General features: G+C 41.5%; 1 protein-coding gene across 2 annotated transcripts in view; it reads left to right on the forward strand.

The window, feature by feature from the left end:
* LOC130167450 (MAM domain-containing glycosylphosphatidylinositol anchor protein 1) overlaps positions 1-18,399 on the forward strand; it is a 184,345-nt gene that overhangs the window by 73,793 nt on the left and 92,153 nt on the right. For both annotated transcript variants that reach the window (XM_056373664.1, XM_056373673.1), the window contains exon 4: positions 8,294-8,468. In XM_056373664.1, the coding sequence (XP_056229639.1) occupies positions 8,294-8,468 (175 nt within the window). The remainder of the gene's footprint in view (positions 1-8,293; positions 8,469-18,399) is intronic.

An 18,399-nucleotide genomic window follows, 5' to 3' on the forward strand; every position in this document is an offset into this window, starting at 1 on the left:
ACATATTCAGGCTTCGAGAAGGGATAGTTGCTGCTGTGCTGTGCGCCGGCTTCATGAAGAAGAGTTTGGATGAACCCAGTTGCTTAATCAACCTTTTCACTGCAATCACTTATCCATCACTTGATGCAGACAGCTTTAAAATGTTGCTTTTGTGCCGTGTCTGCGTATTACCTTACCACACACTTTAGTTCAAGTGGAAACTAAAAACACAACGGGACCAAAGTACTTGAGGTGTGTGTGAGTGCTTCTTTGTGTCTGTGTACTTGACCATGTGAGATAGCGAGGGAATAGAGACAAAATCAAATTAGACCTTGAAAGCAAAAAACAGAAACACTTAATAATGCTGGCAATGGGTCTGGGGAGGGGGGGTACAACTCTGTGCTGGACTCCTCTATACCATGTCTGTATGTTTGAGTGTCTCTGGAGTGTCTGCTGCCGTGGTAACACACAGCACTTTGCAGACAAGCCTCTCTCTGAGACTAAAAATAATAAAGATGAGGTGTAAATGATGATATGTCTGTGTTCACAAATTTAACTGAAATGGTGTCTAGATAGACAGACAGACGGACGGACGGACAGACAGACAGATGGATAGATAGGGCTACTAATGCTTCTATCAGTGAGGGAATGTTGTGGATGGCTTGAAACAAGAATGGAGATTGTCACTAGCAGGCGGGTGGACACACATACACACACACAAGCTACAGGCACAGACAGAGTAGTTACTTGGAAAGATCATTTTTTGACAGCCAGATCTTTTTTTTTTTTTTTTCCCAGTATTTCATGTGGAATTTGGGTCGGACAAGTGGTTGTGTGTCAATGTAGCTGAATCACTGACTCTTGTATGTGTTTTCTGATAGATATCGGTTAATCTTTCCACCACTCATAGATACTGCATGTGGATATTTGTCAGGCTCCGCGTTACTTCTCAGCAGCCTGACATCATCATGACACTCAGCAGTGCCATCATCATCAACCCTACACACACACACACACACACACACACACACACAAAGGCTGACAACGAGAGCTGAAATCCCTGAAACCCTAACCCTAACACCCCCTCCCCCCATGCCATGCTTTTGCTAATGAACCACTGCTTATTACAACTAACACATCCAACATGGGCGGAGCGTGTAAGGTAGCTGCTGACACCGCAGCTGACGGCTGTCGACACACCGCTTATGTCTGCTGATTCTTCCTGCCACTGTTTGCTCCACTCTGACTCAAGCCATCTGATGGTCGAGTAAATGTTGAACAAAGTTTTCTTTTCACGCTACAGAAGGCGAATCAGTTCATTTTTTCCATTAAAAAAAATAAAAAATAAATAAAATGTCTTCCAATACCAAGCAGTGCCAAGCATCTGCTGAGCTTTAGCGTCACGTTAACTATATTCCATGCTTACAAGCAAGCAAAACGCACATCGCCGTCATCCGCATCAGTGACCTCATGAGCGCGGACATTACATATATTTTAGAAGATCTTGACATTATCGTAAATGCTGATGATTCCTCTGCTTCCTGTAATTTCACCACAGCCTTGGTCTCATATTACAGAGGCAGAAAGAGCGATAAAGGCATTCATATTGGATGACAAGGTTAGAGAGAGGGATGCCGTGTTAAATATCAATGAGTCAGTTTTATTGAACTTTTTGCTGTGTGATCTCTGCACGGAGGGGGGGGGGGTGTTCACACTGATATGGAATAGCAGAGTGATGGCATCTGTTGCTCAGTTTTATTCTGACAGAAACGACTACATTAACTGACTCATGTAAGAGCTTATTGATGTGAAATCAATCATGTTCTTTTTGACAATAATCAAGTTCCACTACTTGCGTAAAGTAGTCTTTTCAATCACCTATAGGGTATTGATTACACATTTAAACAGGCAAATGTTAATAAATGGAGATTACATAATGAAAATGCCATTTAACTGGCATTATGAAGGAACATTCATCTTATATTTCCGCCTCATTTTTCCTTTCAGTCAGCTCTATTAAATATCTGCTCCACACTCAATCCCATTTTTTATGTCCCCCTTATGAACCCTTTATTATGTCCATTATTTCTCTTCTCTTTTTTGCTCTCATCCCCTTTTCCTAAATCTTTCAACTCCTTCTTTTCTCTCCTTCTCTCTTTTACACCCTTTCCCTGCTGCTTTCTACTCCCCTACATCTTTTATTCTCCCAAATTTTCTTCCCAGATAAAGAAAGGTCTCTTTCGTCTACTCACCTGTTCCCACGCGTATTTCTCTTTCTTCGCTCTCTTCTCCCTGAACTTCTCCATACCTGATGCCATGAATCAGCAAAGTAACATCCATTCAGGCATTGATGCTTGAAATGATATTTATTACTCAGTCCAGTGTTTTACTCTTTTAACCACTTGTTTTTCTCTTCCTCTCCTCTCAGCTGCCTCATTCTGCCCCTCCATCTCTCCTCCCAGTGACAGATAATTAAAATAGATATTTACATCGGCAGGTGTGTTTAGTTTTATACCGTAAGTCATCCACACCTTGTCACTTCCAGTTATTCAATTCAGCCATAGTTTGCAAAGCAAAGTGGGGATGATTACTTCTCAGTCTCTGTTCATTGGTTCAAACTGCAATTTTTTTTTTTCATTTCTGCCTTTTCCCTCCACCTTCTCTCCCACACATTTCACTTAGACATTACCTCCTCTCTTTGTGTATGTCTCAGGGTTTGTGTGTGTTTGGGTCTGCATCCGTGCCAAGTAGTATTTCCCGATAACAGGATTACCATCTTAAGCCTATCCGCGGTAAGTGAGCCAGTTGGATGGATAAAGCACTGTATCGTCAACTCTGCTGGCGTTACACGAAGAAAAGAGTTCGAAAAATTGTAGAAGGCAGGCCTAGCAAGCTCTCTGTGAGATACTGAGAGGGAATATAAAAGCTTCATACTCTGTAACACCCCAGGAAGCAGCTATGGTACAGAGAGGGGCCAGCTTTGCAAGCTAAGCATTGCTTACAGTGAAGTCGAACAAAGAAGGATTTAACTTTTCGTGGTAGTATTTTACTCAGTGGTTGTGCTTTGTGTTGTCGTGATGGTAAATTACATTGAATAAGTAGATTTTCGACTGGCTCAACAAAACTGGGGAGATGTAGTTATTATTTCTTGGTCAGGTGGATTATACTCTCTTCATTGCTCAGGCAGAAATATGAATGTGAAGTGATGAACTCGACTTGTCCAGTTCATCACTGCATCATTGTAATTAAGGATCAGATAAGGCCAGTTTCTCTCTGTTTTTCTTATTATTTGTGACAGCTGTGCTGAATATTGATAGCACGTTAGCAGAGAGAGAAAGATGTAAACAACCATCTTAACCCCCTTTTTTCCAGGCTAAATGCTAATTCAGTATTAAGGTCTCTCATGTATTGTTGTGTAGTGTTGACAGTTTCCAGTTTAGACAGCAGGGCAGCAAGGTCCGGCAGCCATTGGACCATGTCTGCTCGATCCTGTTGTTTTGTGTCACTCTGAGGAGGGACGTGCGAAGCTCAGAGACGGATCAGGAGAGGGAGGGGAAGAGTGTGTGCGCTTGTTTGTGGTGTGTGAAGGGATAGGAGAGTGATGTTAAAGAGGAACAGTTTTAGGCTTAGAGTCAGAAGGGACAGAGGGAAAGAGAGAGAGAGAGAGAGGTGAGGAACGGTGAGAGATGGAGATAAACCCCCACCACCACCACCACCCCTCCGACCTCCAAACACACACACTCATACACACACACACACACACACACACACATGGCGCAGGGGGCACTTGCAGGCCACTGACCTGTCAGTAAAGTTGACACACATTAGCCTTCTTCTCCCTCACCACCGTGAGCAGCACACACCTTTCTCTCCCTCTCCTCCTCTTTCCCTACAAGCCTCTTTCGAAGCTGGAATCTGTTGCCAGTTTATTTGGTACACACAGCTAAATCCAGCAATCCAATACAAGAGCTCTGTGATAAATCCCACCTTTTATGAAGCTCATAATGTTCACTTTTTGTTGACAGTGTGTCAAGGAGGTGTGGAGTAAACCGCATGGTAATGTTGGAGGTTGAACATTGAAAAGTTGTATTCAGTGTTTTGTCCACTGAATACTATAAGCGTCACAGAGTTAGGTTTTATTGAAGGGCTGTTGTATTGGTTTGCAGTGGATTTTGCAAGGTGTACATAAACTCAGTGTATTGTTAAATGTCCATCTGTATCATGGGCTACGGACCATTTACTGCAGCTGGAGATGCTCTGTGCTACCGTTATCGAAATGTTGACTTGCTCGTCGGCCTCCAGCATGCTTGACAATGCCAATAAAGTCTATTCATATAAGTCACAATACATTCCACAACACCTCATCAAAAAACATCTTTGCTGCAGCGTGAACACTGCTGGAGAAGAGTGCCGCTGAATGTAACTGATTTCAGCTTCAAGCCTTAAATAGAAAGGCTTGTGTTTCACCAAACAAAATTGACTTCACTCTTAAACTCCAACGACATCACAACTAAATAACACCTGCTGAAGTCTCAAAACGTTTTTCAAACCGAATGCAGTACCAGACTATAGGGGGTACAACACTCCAGACTCTACTAGTTTCAAACATCACAAAGACTCAAACATCTTTACTGGGCTCATTTCATGTCAGTGTAAACAAGGCAGTGTGATACTCTGTTCATGGTTCTAACCGTGCAGAAAAGGCAATGCGCTGGTTGGGAGCAAATGTTCTGTAAAAGGGAATTATTGCGAATGATAATCACACAACGTGACCGCTAATGGAAAATTTATTAGCCCACTTAGTTCTGGTCAGTGTTTTAGTGAATTCCAACCTCCCATATAAACACAAAGTGGTCCCTAACTTCCCCACTGCAATACTCTAACAAGGCTGCTCTGTTTCTGTTCTCCTGTTGAAGCATCTGTGTCCTAGACAGCATACAGCTCCCCAGCTGAATACAGAAACAGCGAACAAAACCTGCTGCATTTCATGTCGAGCTGGATCTCAGGGGATCCCAAACCTTCCCTTCGCGTTACACTTCTAACCAAATGTAAGAGCTAGAGCTATTATTACAAAAAGACTCTGACTCAACAAATGGATCTGTGTGGGGGAGACAGTCTGGAGAAATTGTTATTGTGTTATTGTTTTTTATATGTGTGTGAACGGATGTACATTTAGTCACAAGATCTGATGGGATGACAACAGAGTATTTGGCTTTCCTGTACTTTGTGAAGAAGTAAAGGAAGAAGAAGAGAAAAGCGCCCAGACAGGGATAAGATGAGCGAGAGAAAAAGGACTGAGAGAGCTATCCAGACATATCTGCCGGGACCTGAATAGATAAAAAAAAAAGAAAGAAAAAAAAAAAGAGCAGCGTCACATGCCTATTGAAGGAAGAGAGAAGAAAGAGGTGTGGAGGGAGAGCGAAAGAGGTCAGAGAAAGGGAGCGCAGGTGATGGTTTTAAGCTGCTGGTGTCACAGGCAGATAAAGGCTCCTCTGCCTCCTGGCTGTCATCTGCATCGCACACAATATCCCCTTTATTCGCAATATCACCTCTCTCTATTTTGCTTCATCTGCCTCCCTGGTGGAGAAACTCCCAGTGTGATGCGCTTTTTCTCTCCCCATCACACAGCTGCCAGCGATACTGTATATATCATTCCCTCTCATTCTTTCTTATTCTCTATAAAAAAAAAACCAAACTATATCTCACTTACACATGCAGCATTTTTTTTTTCTCACATGCCTCACACATATACCTTCTGGTTTTCTCACCAGGTCATAGTGTTTTTTCTTTCCTCACACACTTTTTCTATTTTCCTTACATGTATTTTACCCCAGATTCTCCTTATCTAACAGTACTCTTTGCAGTATTATCCTAAGCTCAAACGCTGTTCCCATCGCCATTGACTTTCTATAATCTTTTGAGAGCAATGCATCATCCCGATTCCATGCTCAGTCATTTTTTTTTCACAAAATTTCGTCATATACACACAACAAAGGGACACATCAGTTAACATACAGTAACCGCTTTTAAACTGAAATCTCTTATTATTTTACTTCCCCTGTTTCAAAGCCCCCTATCGCATAATCTTGCGATTAAATTTCTTCTACACTTGAACCTAATCTAAATGTTCCTGAACTCTAATCCTATGAATAACTCTAAAATGCTCCCTCTTCCAAAGATGGCGCAAACAAAATGTCCGTAATTTGTAAGATTTTTCTCTCATCTTTTAATCCTTGAATAGATAGGATATAAAAGCAGGAGAGCACAGATGCACACCCCATGCTCACTTTCACACTCTCACCTTTTCTGTCTCTCACAAAGGTACACACACACACACACACACGCACGCATGCAAACTGGAGTCAGTAAACCATGGAGAGACAGGGTTCGGTTCATTGCTCACCTTGGCTGGTTTGATCAAATGGCAGTCTGCCTCTTCCAAATCCCTCCCACAAACAGAGCTGAATAAACAGACAGGGAGCGTTTACACAGACCCCGATAATCCGCTAATCCATATAACCTGCTTTCTAACCAACACACTCACTCACTCTCACACACACACACACACACACACACACACACACACACACACGAACGCAAGAGCGAACATGGAAACTGATACTGTGCATGAAAGCAGGAAACACACACTTTAACACACAAACATTTGCATGGGCGAATACACTCATGCACGCTGTGTATCAGTGACTTTTGCCCATTATCCTCTCTGACCTCCTCAACAGGACATGGTTGATAGTCTTGTCGAGGTTGATAACAGACAGAAGGGTTAATAGGGATTAATGGACTATACACGCACAGTTGCGCACATACACACACACACACACACACACATACATACAAAAGCGAGAATAGCATTCCCGTGCTGATGAGTTTACAGGCTTTCATGCATCTCTGAAGTGTGAGTGTGTATGTTTGTGCATTTGATTAATCGAGTGAGTATCATGTCGCTGTCTGCCGCGCAGTGTTCCCACAGCTTGATGGGATAATTGAAGCGTGAAAAAGCCATAAAGAGTTTGTCAAAACTCTTAATGGTCTGAGTTTAGCATCATGGACGCCACGAGCACGGCGCTTAGTGTCATTAACTTCCACTCGGTGGAGCACACAGCGATTTTATCACCAGGATGAAAAATATAAGTACATTTATAATTTTGATCAGTTATTCAGACAATTTAATGACCTTCCTAGTGACAATAAGATGCTATCTGTCATACTCATGCACTCTATCTTTTTTGTCACGTAACTACATGCACTACAACAGCTCAAAGCCACGTTAAGGATGCTCGTGTGTTGGACAGTATTTTTGTAAAAGATGTATTTGAAAACTATTTACGGGGCACTTCAGTGTGAGCCTCTATTTTTTGTTGTGTATTCTGTCGGTTTCCATTGACTTATTTTTATGCAAGTGGAAATGCCAGGAAAAAAAAGCACAAAAAAAAAAAAATATTGCAACAATAATTTTAAGCTTGGCTTAGGTGGAAATGCTGGTGTAGTGATAAAGGCAAAACGTGACAAAGTCCAATGGAAACAGACTTATAGTATTAATGACTTACATGAAGCGTATGATTTAAATGTCCATTAAAGAGACTAAAAGTAGACAAGAGCATCATATCTGTGTAGAGCCTTTCTCAAATTAATACATAAAACAAACCTAAAACCTTACATCTTTCCAAACCATTACAAATCACCACTGCAAAAATAAAACAGTTTTCTGATCAACACATTGTTCAGGTTTGGATAGGTTTAGGCACAAAAGTGATCTGTGTTGGGTAAGGAAAGATCGTGGTCATGGTTAAAATGACAACTTCATTTAAAGTAAGGGGGGGGGGGGGGGGGGCTTCATCGTCATGGTCACCAGATTCCTTATGGTCACTAGAGGGTTTTGTCTCTTGGACGTAAATATGTCATTTTTTGGCTTTTGCTGAAATGACTGATCCTGTTTTTGGACAGTCTCAGTTTAAAGTCTCATCTTTCTGCAGTGATGTAGGATACAGGGAACAGAAGGTCACCATTACATTTGATATTTTTTGCTGTAATTATGAGTAGCTTGCGTAAACATGAAGCTCTGTTAGAGCAGAGAGATGTTAGAGTGGTTACTTCCCTGCATTTATTGCCTATAGTATTTTAAAGCAAGACGTTTTGTGAAAATCAAAAGGGCTTTCCTAACCTTTTGTCGTCACTGTTGCTGTCTCAGCTTCCATTTCACTTTGACTGATTCTGTCCTTCAGTACACCTCGCTTTCACTGACAGCATCTTTCTCAACCCAACATTTCCCCTTCCTCTCCCTCCCTCTCCGCAGGTACGGTGGACAAAGACGGCAGGCAGTGCATCAGACAAGTTCCAAGAAACATCCATCTACAACGAGACTCTGCGCATCGAGGGCATCCAGAGGGTGCAGGGGGGTCGCTACTACTGCAAGGCCGACAACGGGGTGGGGGTGGCTGCCATCAAGTCCATCCGCGTAGATGTGCAATGTAAGTGGGCAGGGAGAAAGATGAAAAAAAAGAAGAAGAAAAAAAAAAAAAAACTCCTTCCACTTCGTGACCACATCAGACTTTCACAACAGCCATTCCCACTTTAGAGAAGACCAAGATGGGGAGAGATGGAAAGATTGGAGGAGGAAAGATGAAAGACAGATTGGATGGATGATGAGATATCAGGTGGGAATGGCTTCCAGGAGTATCTGATGACTTACAGTGGAGATGATGAAAAGCATATTTGGGGGATTAGGGCGGCGTGGGGGGGGGTGGTGGATCAAATAGAATAGCGGTATTAGGGAGGAGTATAGATAAGAGGGTGCAACACATTAAAAACTAACATCTTAGTTTCAATGCACTTTATGCTTATACAATGCCATGGGTTCAGTATATGGCTAATGCAGTTGTGCTCACTCCACCAGTGAGGGTAATTAGAGAAAAACAATCTTTTTTTGTCAGATACTCCTGGAAAAAAGTGAAATCTGTGGAATATATCCAGTTTTATAACAGTTAGTCCAGGCAGTACGGGCTCCCTAGCCCACTGTTTCTCAACTAACCCATGTCCCCTCTACTCTAAAGAAAAGAGGGTGGGTGGGGGTCACAACCACTAAATCAGTTTGTTAGCTGTTCAGGCAGGCTCAGACATTTTTTGCTCTTATGCTCTGTCACAACGTCTGATTTGACACTGCCTGCAACAACTAGTATGTAAATTACTTGTCTCTGTAGTCTGGGGCTCTATAGAGGCTGCTTTGTTATTATTCTTTATTTGTCACACAAAAAAGTTCTAAAATTATATCACAAGGCCCTTTTATGTTGGACACCAATAATTACCAAACACCAGTAATTTTCTTGGATGACACTCCACACTGAAGAACTTTATCCTGTGGTGTTGTGGAGAGATACACAACATTTTCAGAATCTGCAGCAATCAAATTAAAGGCAACGTCTACTGACATTGTAGGAGGATTAACGAGACAAAAAGTGAAGTTCAAGGCTGTTATGCTCTGTAATGCAAGAACTGCCTCATCATTGTTATTTGTGTAGCCGCAGTAATTGATTGAATAGTCTGAATATGTTAAGAAAAAACATGGTTTGGTGTCCTTGGTCCCTGTTCCATCACCAATTCTTTTTCAAAATGCTTTCAAAATATGTTCTTGTGCAGTCAAGGGTAGAGTTTGTTTCTGTAGATTCTTCAGTGTCGTAACAGCATAACAAAGTTACAAATCATTCCATTAATCAAATGTAAACATGGAAATATAGTAAAATGATTGCTGTTTTGTGGCCACATCTCTCTATGAGTAAGAGTAACACGTTCAGATTGGACCCAAAAATGTGACAGTTGAGAAGCAGTGTTGTGTTGTAGGGGCCCCGTGCTGCTGCTTGTTTCACTGCCCCACTGTCCCTGTGAGTCAGGGGCCAGGTCACGGCGACAGGTTGATCCACATGCAACTGTATGCCCAACACATCACTACTGTTGTACACTTTTATTTCATTCCGAGGACCCTAAAATCCTCATCCATCCGCTACATCCATTTATTACAGAGACAGTTCCTTCCTTCATTGATTCAATCATTTTAATGGTCAGTTTATAGACTAATAGAAAAAGGCTGATTTTCCAAGGGCCTATAACACTAAACACCAATTTCCTCCCTCTCATCTGATAAAAATCATTTCTTCTTCTGTTCTGCTTTCTTTACAGTACAACACTACATCCTGCCACTGCTCCTTTAGCCTCAAATATCTGGCACCAAATTATGCAGTCGCAAGCATACACACACACACACACACACACACATACATATATACACATGCATATACACACATGCTCTCCCCATGCTTGTCCCATAGGATTTGTCACTTACCCAACATCCTGCCTCAGCCTCTTAATGGGGCTCACCCTCCCTCCCTCTGTCTTCCTCCTCCCTCTCTGCTGATGGTGTTAGTTCTCCCCAGGTGCTATAGCTTAGCCCCTGCTGGGGAGCTGGTAATTGCAGGGGGCCTGGGTAGTAAACAGGTTGTATTGTGAGTGTAGTTGTGACAGCTCTGTGAAGCTAACCAGCTCTGATAGCCAATGCTTGTTCAATTCCACATCCCCCATGCTGCGCAAGACCCAGTGGCGATCAGCCGTGCTTCCTACACACGGCGACTTTAGTGCTAGAACGATGTAACAATTAGCCGAGGTTACAAGGGAAAAAGAAATAGAGAGAGAGAGAGGGAGAGAGATAGATGAAAGTGGAGGGGAAGATGGATGGGAGAGTGAGGAAAGAGGAGTCGTAAGCAGGGAGGGAGGAAGAGGATAAAGGAGGAAGAGAACAAGCAGCAACCACAGTTGCTTAATGTTAAGGCGATAGATAAAGTCCTTAAAGGTGCGGTGTGAATAGTAGAGAGGTAAACCACCAAATTCTTTCTTGATTACAGAAAAATCAGTCGGTGTATCTTATGTATATTAATATACAAACAAATGAAAAGAAAAAAACAGGATGGTTTCTTCATAAGGTGCTGAGCCGTTAGCCACCACAGCAGCTTAAATGCTCGCTGGGTTATATTCAACAAGTCAGTGGAACTTGGAATTAGTTTCAAACTCTCCCATAAATGTGAATTTGGGTTGATACCTGTTGTCACTGTTGCCACATGTTGCACATGATCCAACTAATTTTTTATACTTAGAAAACCATTCAGTGACATCAGTGTGCTGAATGGCGGCTGAAGATAGACTGGGGTGATATTTTGGGTAGACAAATTTATTTTTTACCTGTAAAATATACTGCCCAATGCATATATTGGCAATTATTCCTCAAAAAAAAAAAAAATTTTAAGGATTCCTATCAAAATGTGTCTTCAGGTTTTGTGATAAATGAATACCTGTCAGTACACTGTTTCAGATTTATGTAATTTTCAAATGTCCATAATGATATCAGCTGAAAAAGTCCAGTATTTCTTGGATTATGATGGATAAATCTGCATTTGTTATGTATCCCCAGTCAGATTTTCTTTTCACTCATCATTCATCATAAAATTGATCCTCTTTAAAATAGCTCATTTTACTTTTAAGATTGGTGGCAATTGTAAGAAACAAACAAACAATTGTTCTGTCAATGGCTTGTGAAGTTGGGCTGCTTGACTGAAAGGATTTTTCTGCTCTCAATAATTAGCCATTGTGATTACTGCTTGCTTGACCAAAATCATCCTGGTTCCACTTTGTTTGGCTGTGTTGCCAAAATGTGGCTTATCTGGCTCCAAACAACAGCATAGCAATCGGTGGTAAACTAGAGTCAGGCTCCAGAAATGCCTGTCCAAAGGCCAAAAACCAACAGATGTCACAGATGATATGGCCAAATTTTTCTACAGAGTCAGTACAGTAGAAACAGGGGAATGAGTGTAGTTCACGCAGGACTGTGCAAGGGGAACTGTTTAAAAAGAAAAGACAGATTCAAGAAGAGACTTTCCATCTTGTTTAAAGCTGTAATTTTTAGGTGTCAATGGGCAAACAAAAAAAAAATCCATAATCGCCTTTCAGCATATTGTGGTCTGAGAGCAAACAAGATGTGTGCACCTCCTCTTGGATCTGTTTTTAGGCTTTAGAAAATCTAGCCCGCGATGGGAGACTTTGGCCAATCACAGGTCTTTTCAGAGAGAGAGAGGTCGGTGAAGTGTTTCAGACATGCAGAGAACTCGCTGTAACTCTCCTATACAGGTGACATACTGCTAACTTAATCTTCCTGTAATTTCTATAGGCGTGGTCGTGGTTGGTTGTGTAGGTAGATTTACCATGAAAGCAGGTGATGAGTCTCTATGTTGAATGTTGCCAATGGTTATCCTTGTGTTAACTGTAGCTGAAGGCTCACAGCTGCGGCTGTGTTGCTGTGTGCTTTTTCCACGTCTTAGCTTTTTTTTTTAGCCAAAATGACCGAGCACTGCGCATTCTATTCACTCTTCTACCTCCTCCCTTCATTTATCTTTCTTTCATGTTACCCTTTTATCCACCATGTTTTCCTTCCTTCTGTTTCTCCTTCCGTCCCACCTTCCTCTGTCTCAGACTTACACGCTCGCACGCGCACACACAAACACACACACACACACACACACACACACACACCAGTGCCTGATGAAGCAGTGTTTTTGTGTGTGCGTGTGTGTGTGTGTGTGTGTGTGTGTGTGTGTGAAGTGAGTCAGCTGGGGCCTTCTCCTCTCAGCTGTGAGGCTCAACCAAACACAGCAGTGTCTGGCTTTAGGTCATCTGCCCTGCATGCAGCTTTAACTTTGCTTCCATACAATCACATGAACGCAAGCGGACATGCAAGCAAGCACGCACACACACATGCAAACACAACAACGCCTGCTCCCTTCACTCATTCATATGTAGCGCACACACACATACAAATCTTTTGCGTTTTCAAACATGAAGACACACACTGATGCATACAGTTATGTGGATACATTGTCAAGCACTTATACTCACATATGTCCAAAAGCACACACACACGCATGCTAACACTTCAAAGGGTAATGTGTGAGAGCAAGAGGAGCAGGAGGAGAGAATGAGGAGGAGAGAGTGAATGACAGATGGAAAGTGAAGCGACAGCAGAGAAAATGAGTGGAGTTTCAGGATTGGAGCGAAAACACATTTGATATTCTGCTTTGAATAGCAGGCACATACTCCTATATTTCATTATACCACCCCCACCCTGTCTGTCTCAGTCATTCATTCACTTCCTTTTTTAATTCTGTTCTCTCTACCTGTATGCAAACATTTCCTCTGTTTATTTAGTTTTTTTTTTTTAGTTCCAGCACTCACACACACCTTCCTCTCTCTTTTTCTTATTTTTTAAACTCCCCCCTTTTTATTTCTATACTCTGAATCTAGTCTGTGAGTCAGTTACTTATTCATCATGTATTTACTTATTAACCAGCATTGAATAAATCAGTATAGTACAGAATGGTTGATGCCTGCCAGCTTGTTTTCTATATGAAACCTTCAGCTGACCCCTTATAACGACCGTGTCCATATTGAGCAAATACAGGTGAAGCTATTTCTTCTCTCTGTCAATCTTCCTTTCTGCAATTCCACTGAAAAGCACATACAGCAACCTTTCCATTAATCTGCACCCACTTAGGGTGGCTTCACTAATACCTTCCACTCACGTCAACACCTCATTCACCCATCATCCATTACTGCAAACAACCTTCTTTCCCTGTTTGACCTCCATCACACGGGGGTCGCCTGTATCAACCAGCTGACCAGTGACCTGGCACTCTAACCACGGAGGCAGTGGGACAGTGAGCGGGCGGGGTTTAACTTTAAGTAACCTCTACTGATGAGATGGACTTGGTTCAGAAACCCAACCGATGATACTTTGGCATAGATCAGGAAAAATGCTTTTCTGCTTAGATAAGCTTAGTTCAGATCAAGTCCTCTCTGCGGATTCATTACTCCCTTCAGGACACAACAAGGTAAGTGGAAAAGTGTTCGCGGGGTAATGATGATGATAATATTGATACCGATCATATTCATGGCAATGTTGTGACTGATGCTGACACCTTTGCAGGTTTGTTTTTTTTCTGGGTTTGTGAAAATGTTTGGTTCAGTGTCATTACAAAAGAAAGCTAACCTAACATTAAAACGTAAAGGTTAAAAGTTTCCATTGGATCTCAAGGTTTAACAATATCCAAATGACTTCTGCTGCATCCCCAATGCAGTTGAGGTGAATGAAAATTCAGCTGCGCTGCTCTAAGTTGACCTTGGGTGTGCACAGTTTTCTTTTAAGTAGTTATAATGGAGTTTGATATAGTTACACAGTGGCCAAAGTGTCCATAAACAGTTCTGCCAACAGTTCTGTTCCTGCACAAGTGGCTCAAAGTATATGAACATGCCAATGAAGATGAATAACACAAGATTCACCACATATGTGTATACTGTTTATATTTACATATGTATATTATATAAATCTGGAATTTAATGTGTCAGACCAAATCTAGTTGGTTAAAAATAAGCCTCTACCTCAGTTTCCAGCAAGACTGACTTTTTCAAAGAAACTGGCACTAACCTCCTGTAGCATTGTCAGTAATTGACAGTATAAGTCAATGCAGTATAAGACCATGAATCTTCAAAATGTACACAAGCCCTTTCACAGCTTTGGCAGTTATCACCCTAACTGTCACTGGCTGTGGGAGTCAACAGAAGAATGTATATTCTATTATTACCAGCAGAGTGGCTTTAGAAATGGTCCCAGTGCAGTCATACAAGTGCTTTAGAATTGGTGTTTTTGACAGTGGTGCGCATGCGCACGCACGCACGCACGCACGCACGCACGCACGCACGTGCGCTTTCACACCCATAAACAGCAGGCTAGGTGGCATTTAGTCTGTCCCTGTTGGCCAGAGTCTTCTGTCACAACACGGGCTCTGTGCTTCAGGGTGACACCAGTCCTGGCTGGAGCAGGAGGAATGGGCAGTGGCACTGCTGGCACTGAATGGAAACATAGAATACACACAGACACAGACACACAGACACGCATATATATATATATATATATACACATTAACACATTCAGTACAGGCTGCACATACACTTTGACAGAGAGAGTAATTAACTGTGCTTTAGACAGGCAAAGAAAGTGACAGCCGTAACAGGTAGTTTAGAAGATGCTCTGACCTTTCAGTGGGATCGAGGCTGAAGCCACAGTGTGAATCACGGGGCCCCCGCCACACTACACTCTTGAGTCACAAAAACCCACACAAACTTTCTTCCCTTTGCTCATCATCTCTTTCGCATCGCTTCCTAACTTTCTCTGTTTATCTTCCTCACTGTGACACCCAGTGACCCTCTCTCTGTGTCTTACTTATTATTATTACTCCTGGTTGCTCTTCTAATATATATTTCTGTTTGTGCATGCTTCCTCGTGATTTCCTTTGCCTGTTTGTGTTTTTGCCGTCGCTCTGCCTCGTCTCTGTAGGATTTGTTTCTTCTACTTTCTTTCGTTGGATTCATCCCCTGTTCACCTTCCTTATTCTTTTTCTCTCTGAAGAAATGGTCATTGTTACCATGCTGGACTGTTATTAAAGAGGTGTATTTTGATATATAGTTTATACATTTGTTCATTTTTTTTATTCTTACTTCCCTGTTCGATGATTTGATTTGGTCTGCTGCACATAGAGCAAGTTCCTTAGAAATGTACCAGATCAAGTTGAATTCCTGGTAATCCTGACACTCGCCTTGGCCTGGAGAAAATACAACATAATCTGTAGATTTTTCCATGCAGTCAAAGGGAATTCTTATGTGACTGGGGACCTTGTGTATTCTAACATAGTATTGTGCTTTCTACTCCGGATCAAGTTGATTAATTCCGCGCTGCTTTTGAAAGGAGCATAACTTCCGTCTGTCAGGGTCATTTTTAGCAAGCATTCTTTGTTAATGACTATGAATCCCTCACGTTGCCCAATTTACTAAAATGAAAGAGATTACTGTGTGTGCGGTTTGTAAAAAGGCCTTTTCCTCGGTCGACATTGTGACTTATGTGAGCAAGAGCTAAAGTGTAACTAATAACAGTAATGAAGGCTCTGGTCCATTTAGGTGTGTGCAATGCATTGTGCTGTGACACAGGTATTCGTGACTGCAGCTGACTGCTGTTATTAGTGTCACATTTTCGCCAAATAAAAAAAAAATGTGACAAAGGGTCTATTATAGTGCACAATGAAACTGCTAGACCTTTAAAAAAAAAAAAAAAAAGTAATGTGTGAGATTCTCAATGTTGATTTAACAATAAGATGTAGAGACACCGTTTAGACTATAGTCTGCAGTGCACCGTCAGGAGAGGCAAACCAGGCAAATGCTTGGGGCCCCTGATGGCCGCTCATATTAGCCTCATAACCAGCCTTTGCTTTGCCAGTTCAGATGTGATGGTCATCACTGATACAGTACTACCCACTTTGTATGTTGTCTATTAGAAAAAGCTGCTACTACTAAGAAGCTGCAGGAATCTACAGTCCCTGCAGCAGGATGTTCTTTCACAATGTTTCTTTTTTTGAGGAATGTTGCTCCTGTCAGTGGATATTTAAAACTGTATTTACCTTCCATGAACTGGCCATTAATTGAATGACTATTATATGATGTTGATAGTGTAGCGCAAAAAAGATCCATCTCAAAAAAAAAAAAAAAAAATTGTTTAATGTACTGTAAACATTTTCAGTCCTATATTAGATGTGGTCACTTGAAATCAGACTGGACATGTTTGACTCACTTGTCACGGTGTGCCCTGTGTGAGTAAAGTGAAGAAATATTAAGCATTAGGACAAACAATTCCCATCCTTAAGGAGAGAACGCAGCATTTCCTCACTTTTATATGTGAGATAAAGTGCAGTGACGCTTGCCTTGAGCGGTGTCCCCTGTTTTATCAGGCTGCTCTGCTCTGCCATGACACCATGTTCTTTTATGCCACTCCTGAACTAAGTCTGTGTGTGTGCATCTGTTCTCTGTGTGTGTGAGTATATGGATGCATGCAGAGATATCTACGAATGCATTATTGCATTTGATAACAGAGCTTGGGCACCCTCAAACCTCAATAACCTGGAAATAATATAAAAAAATAAAATAGGAAAGAGCAGCTGTTTCCCTCAAAGATTGTTCCTGTAGCTGCTCTGATCTAAGTAAAGAAAAAAAAACAACAGCATCTCGCTCATCATGATGGAATGAGTCACCATTACATTCAATGGAAGGAAGCCCAACATATACTTTATGTTTTTACCTTAATGGAAGGAGCAGTCATGCTGCGGCGGACTGACGGGGCACTCTGACTCACCGAGTATGAAGGGGGCACCAAAAGTCGAGGCTAACTGCCTTTTAGCAAAAGAGAGGGCTAAAAACAGAATTCTCTTTCTTTAGGGGAAGGGGTGTGAAGCTCTGGAAACATTGCTGGGAAATGGTTGTTGAAAATTTCTTGGTCAATTCACTCTTGTCAAATTCGCAACAAAAACAGGTTCCTATTCACACTGTGTCAGAGATAGGGACTCGAGTCGCGCACACAGTGACTTGAGACTTGACTTGGTCTCAAGATTTAGGATGCAAACAATCTTTATTCTATTACCTCTGCAAGGAGGTTAAGTGTTCACCCATGTCTGTTTGTTTAAGTATCAACAGGGTTATACAAAAGTACCTAACCAATTTTCACCGAACTTGGTGGAGGGTTGGGGCATGGACCAGGGAAGAACCTGTTACTTTTTTGGGCTGATCTGGATGATTCAGTGTGACTTGTGATTTTTTTTTCTATGAAGTGGTGTATGTCGGGCACAGAGTGGCTAATCAGTCCAGTTTTACAGAATAAATGGTAGGCTGAAGACAACAGGAACCTAGTCTGAGTTTATTTAGTAGTATAATGTTGTATAGCTTTGTTTTATGCTCTAGTTTTAGCAGAAATTATAATATTCTTCGCAAAGTCTGTGTGATCAGCTCAGATCTACAGAATTTTATTGTACAAAGATCAAATATAGGCAGAAAAACTAACTAAAATACTAAAATAAAAGTGAAAAAAAGAACTACAGTTTAATGTGCTGTTTGTTCTATTCCATGTATTGTTCATCATAATTTATTATTTAATTTATTTATTCTTATAATTTATTTATCCTCTGTTTACTACCTGATTCTTGTAAAGTGTGACACAGGCCGTAGCCTATGTAATGGTGTCTTTAGATGAGTTTTGGTGATCCAGTCCAAGTCAGAAGTCATGACTTTTGGAGGAAGTCTGGTTTTTATTCCCACTCCCTCCCTGGTGTATGTAACACTGGCCTTGGCGGAGCTCTGTGCTCTACTTAGCGCATTTTGTATGTTTTTTTTATGTTTTTGGCGCATTAACATTAAAGAAATGTCTGACGAGCTAAATGTCATTCCCTCCCTTATTATCATGCATAACTTTATAGATAAAGGAGTGACGATAAT

This window comes from Seriola aureovittata, chromosome 1 (genome assembly GCF_021018895.1).
Source record: "Seriola aureovittata isolate HTS-2021-v1 ecotype China chromosome 1, ASM2101889v1, whole genome shotgun sequence".
Taxonomy (NCBI): Eukaryota; Metazoa; Chordata; class Actinopteri; order Carangiformes; family Carangidae; genus Seriola; species Seriola aureovittata.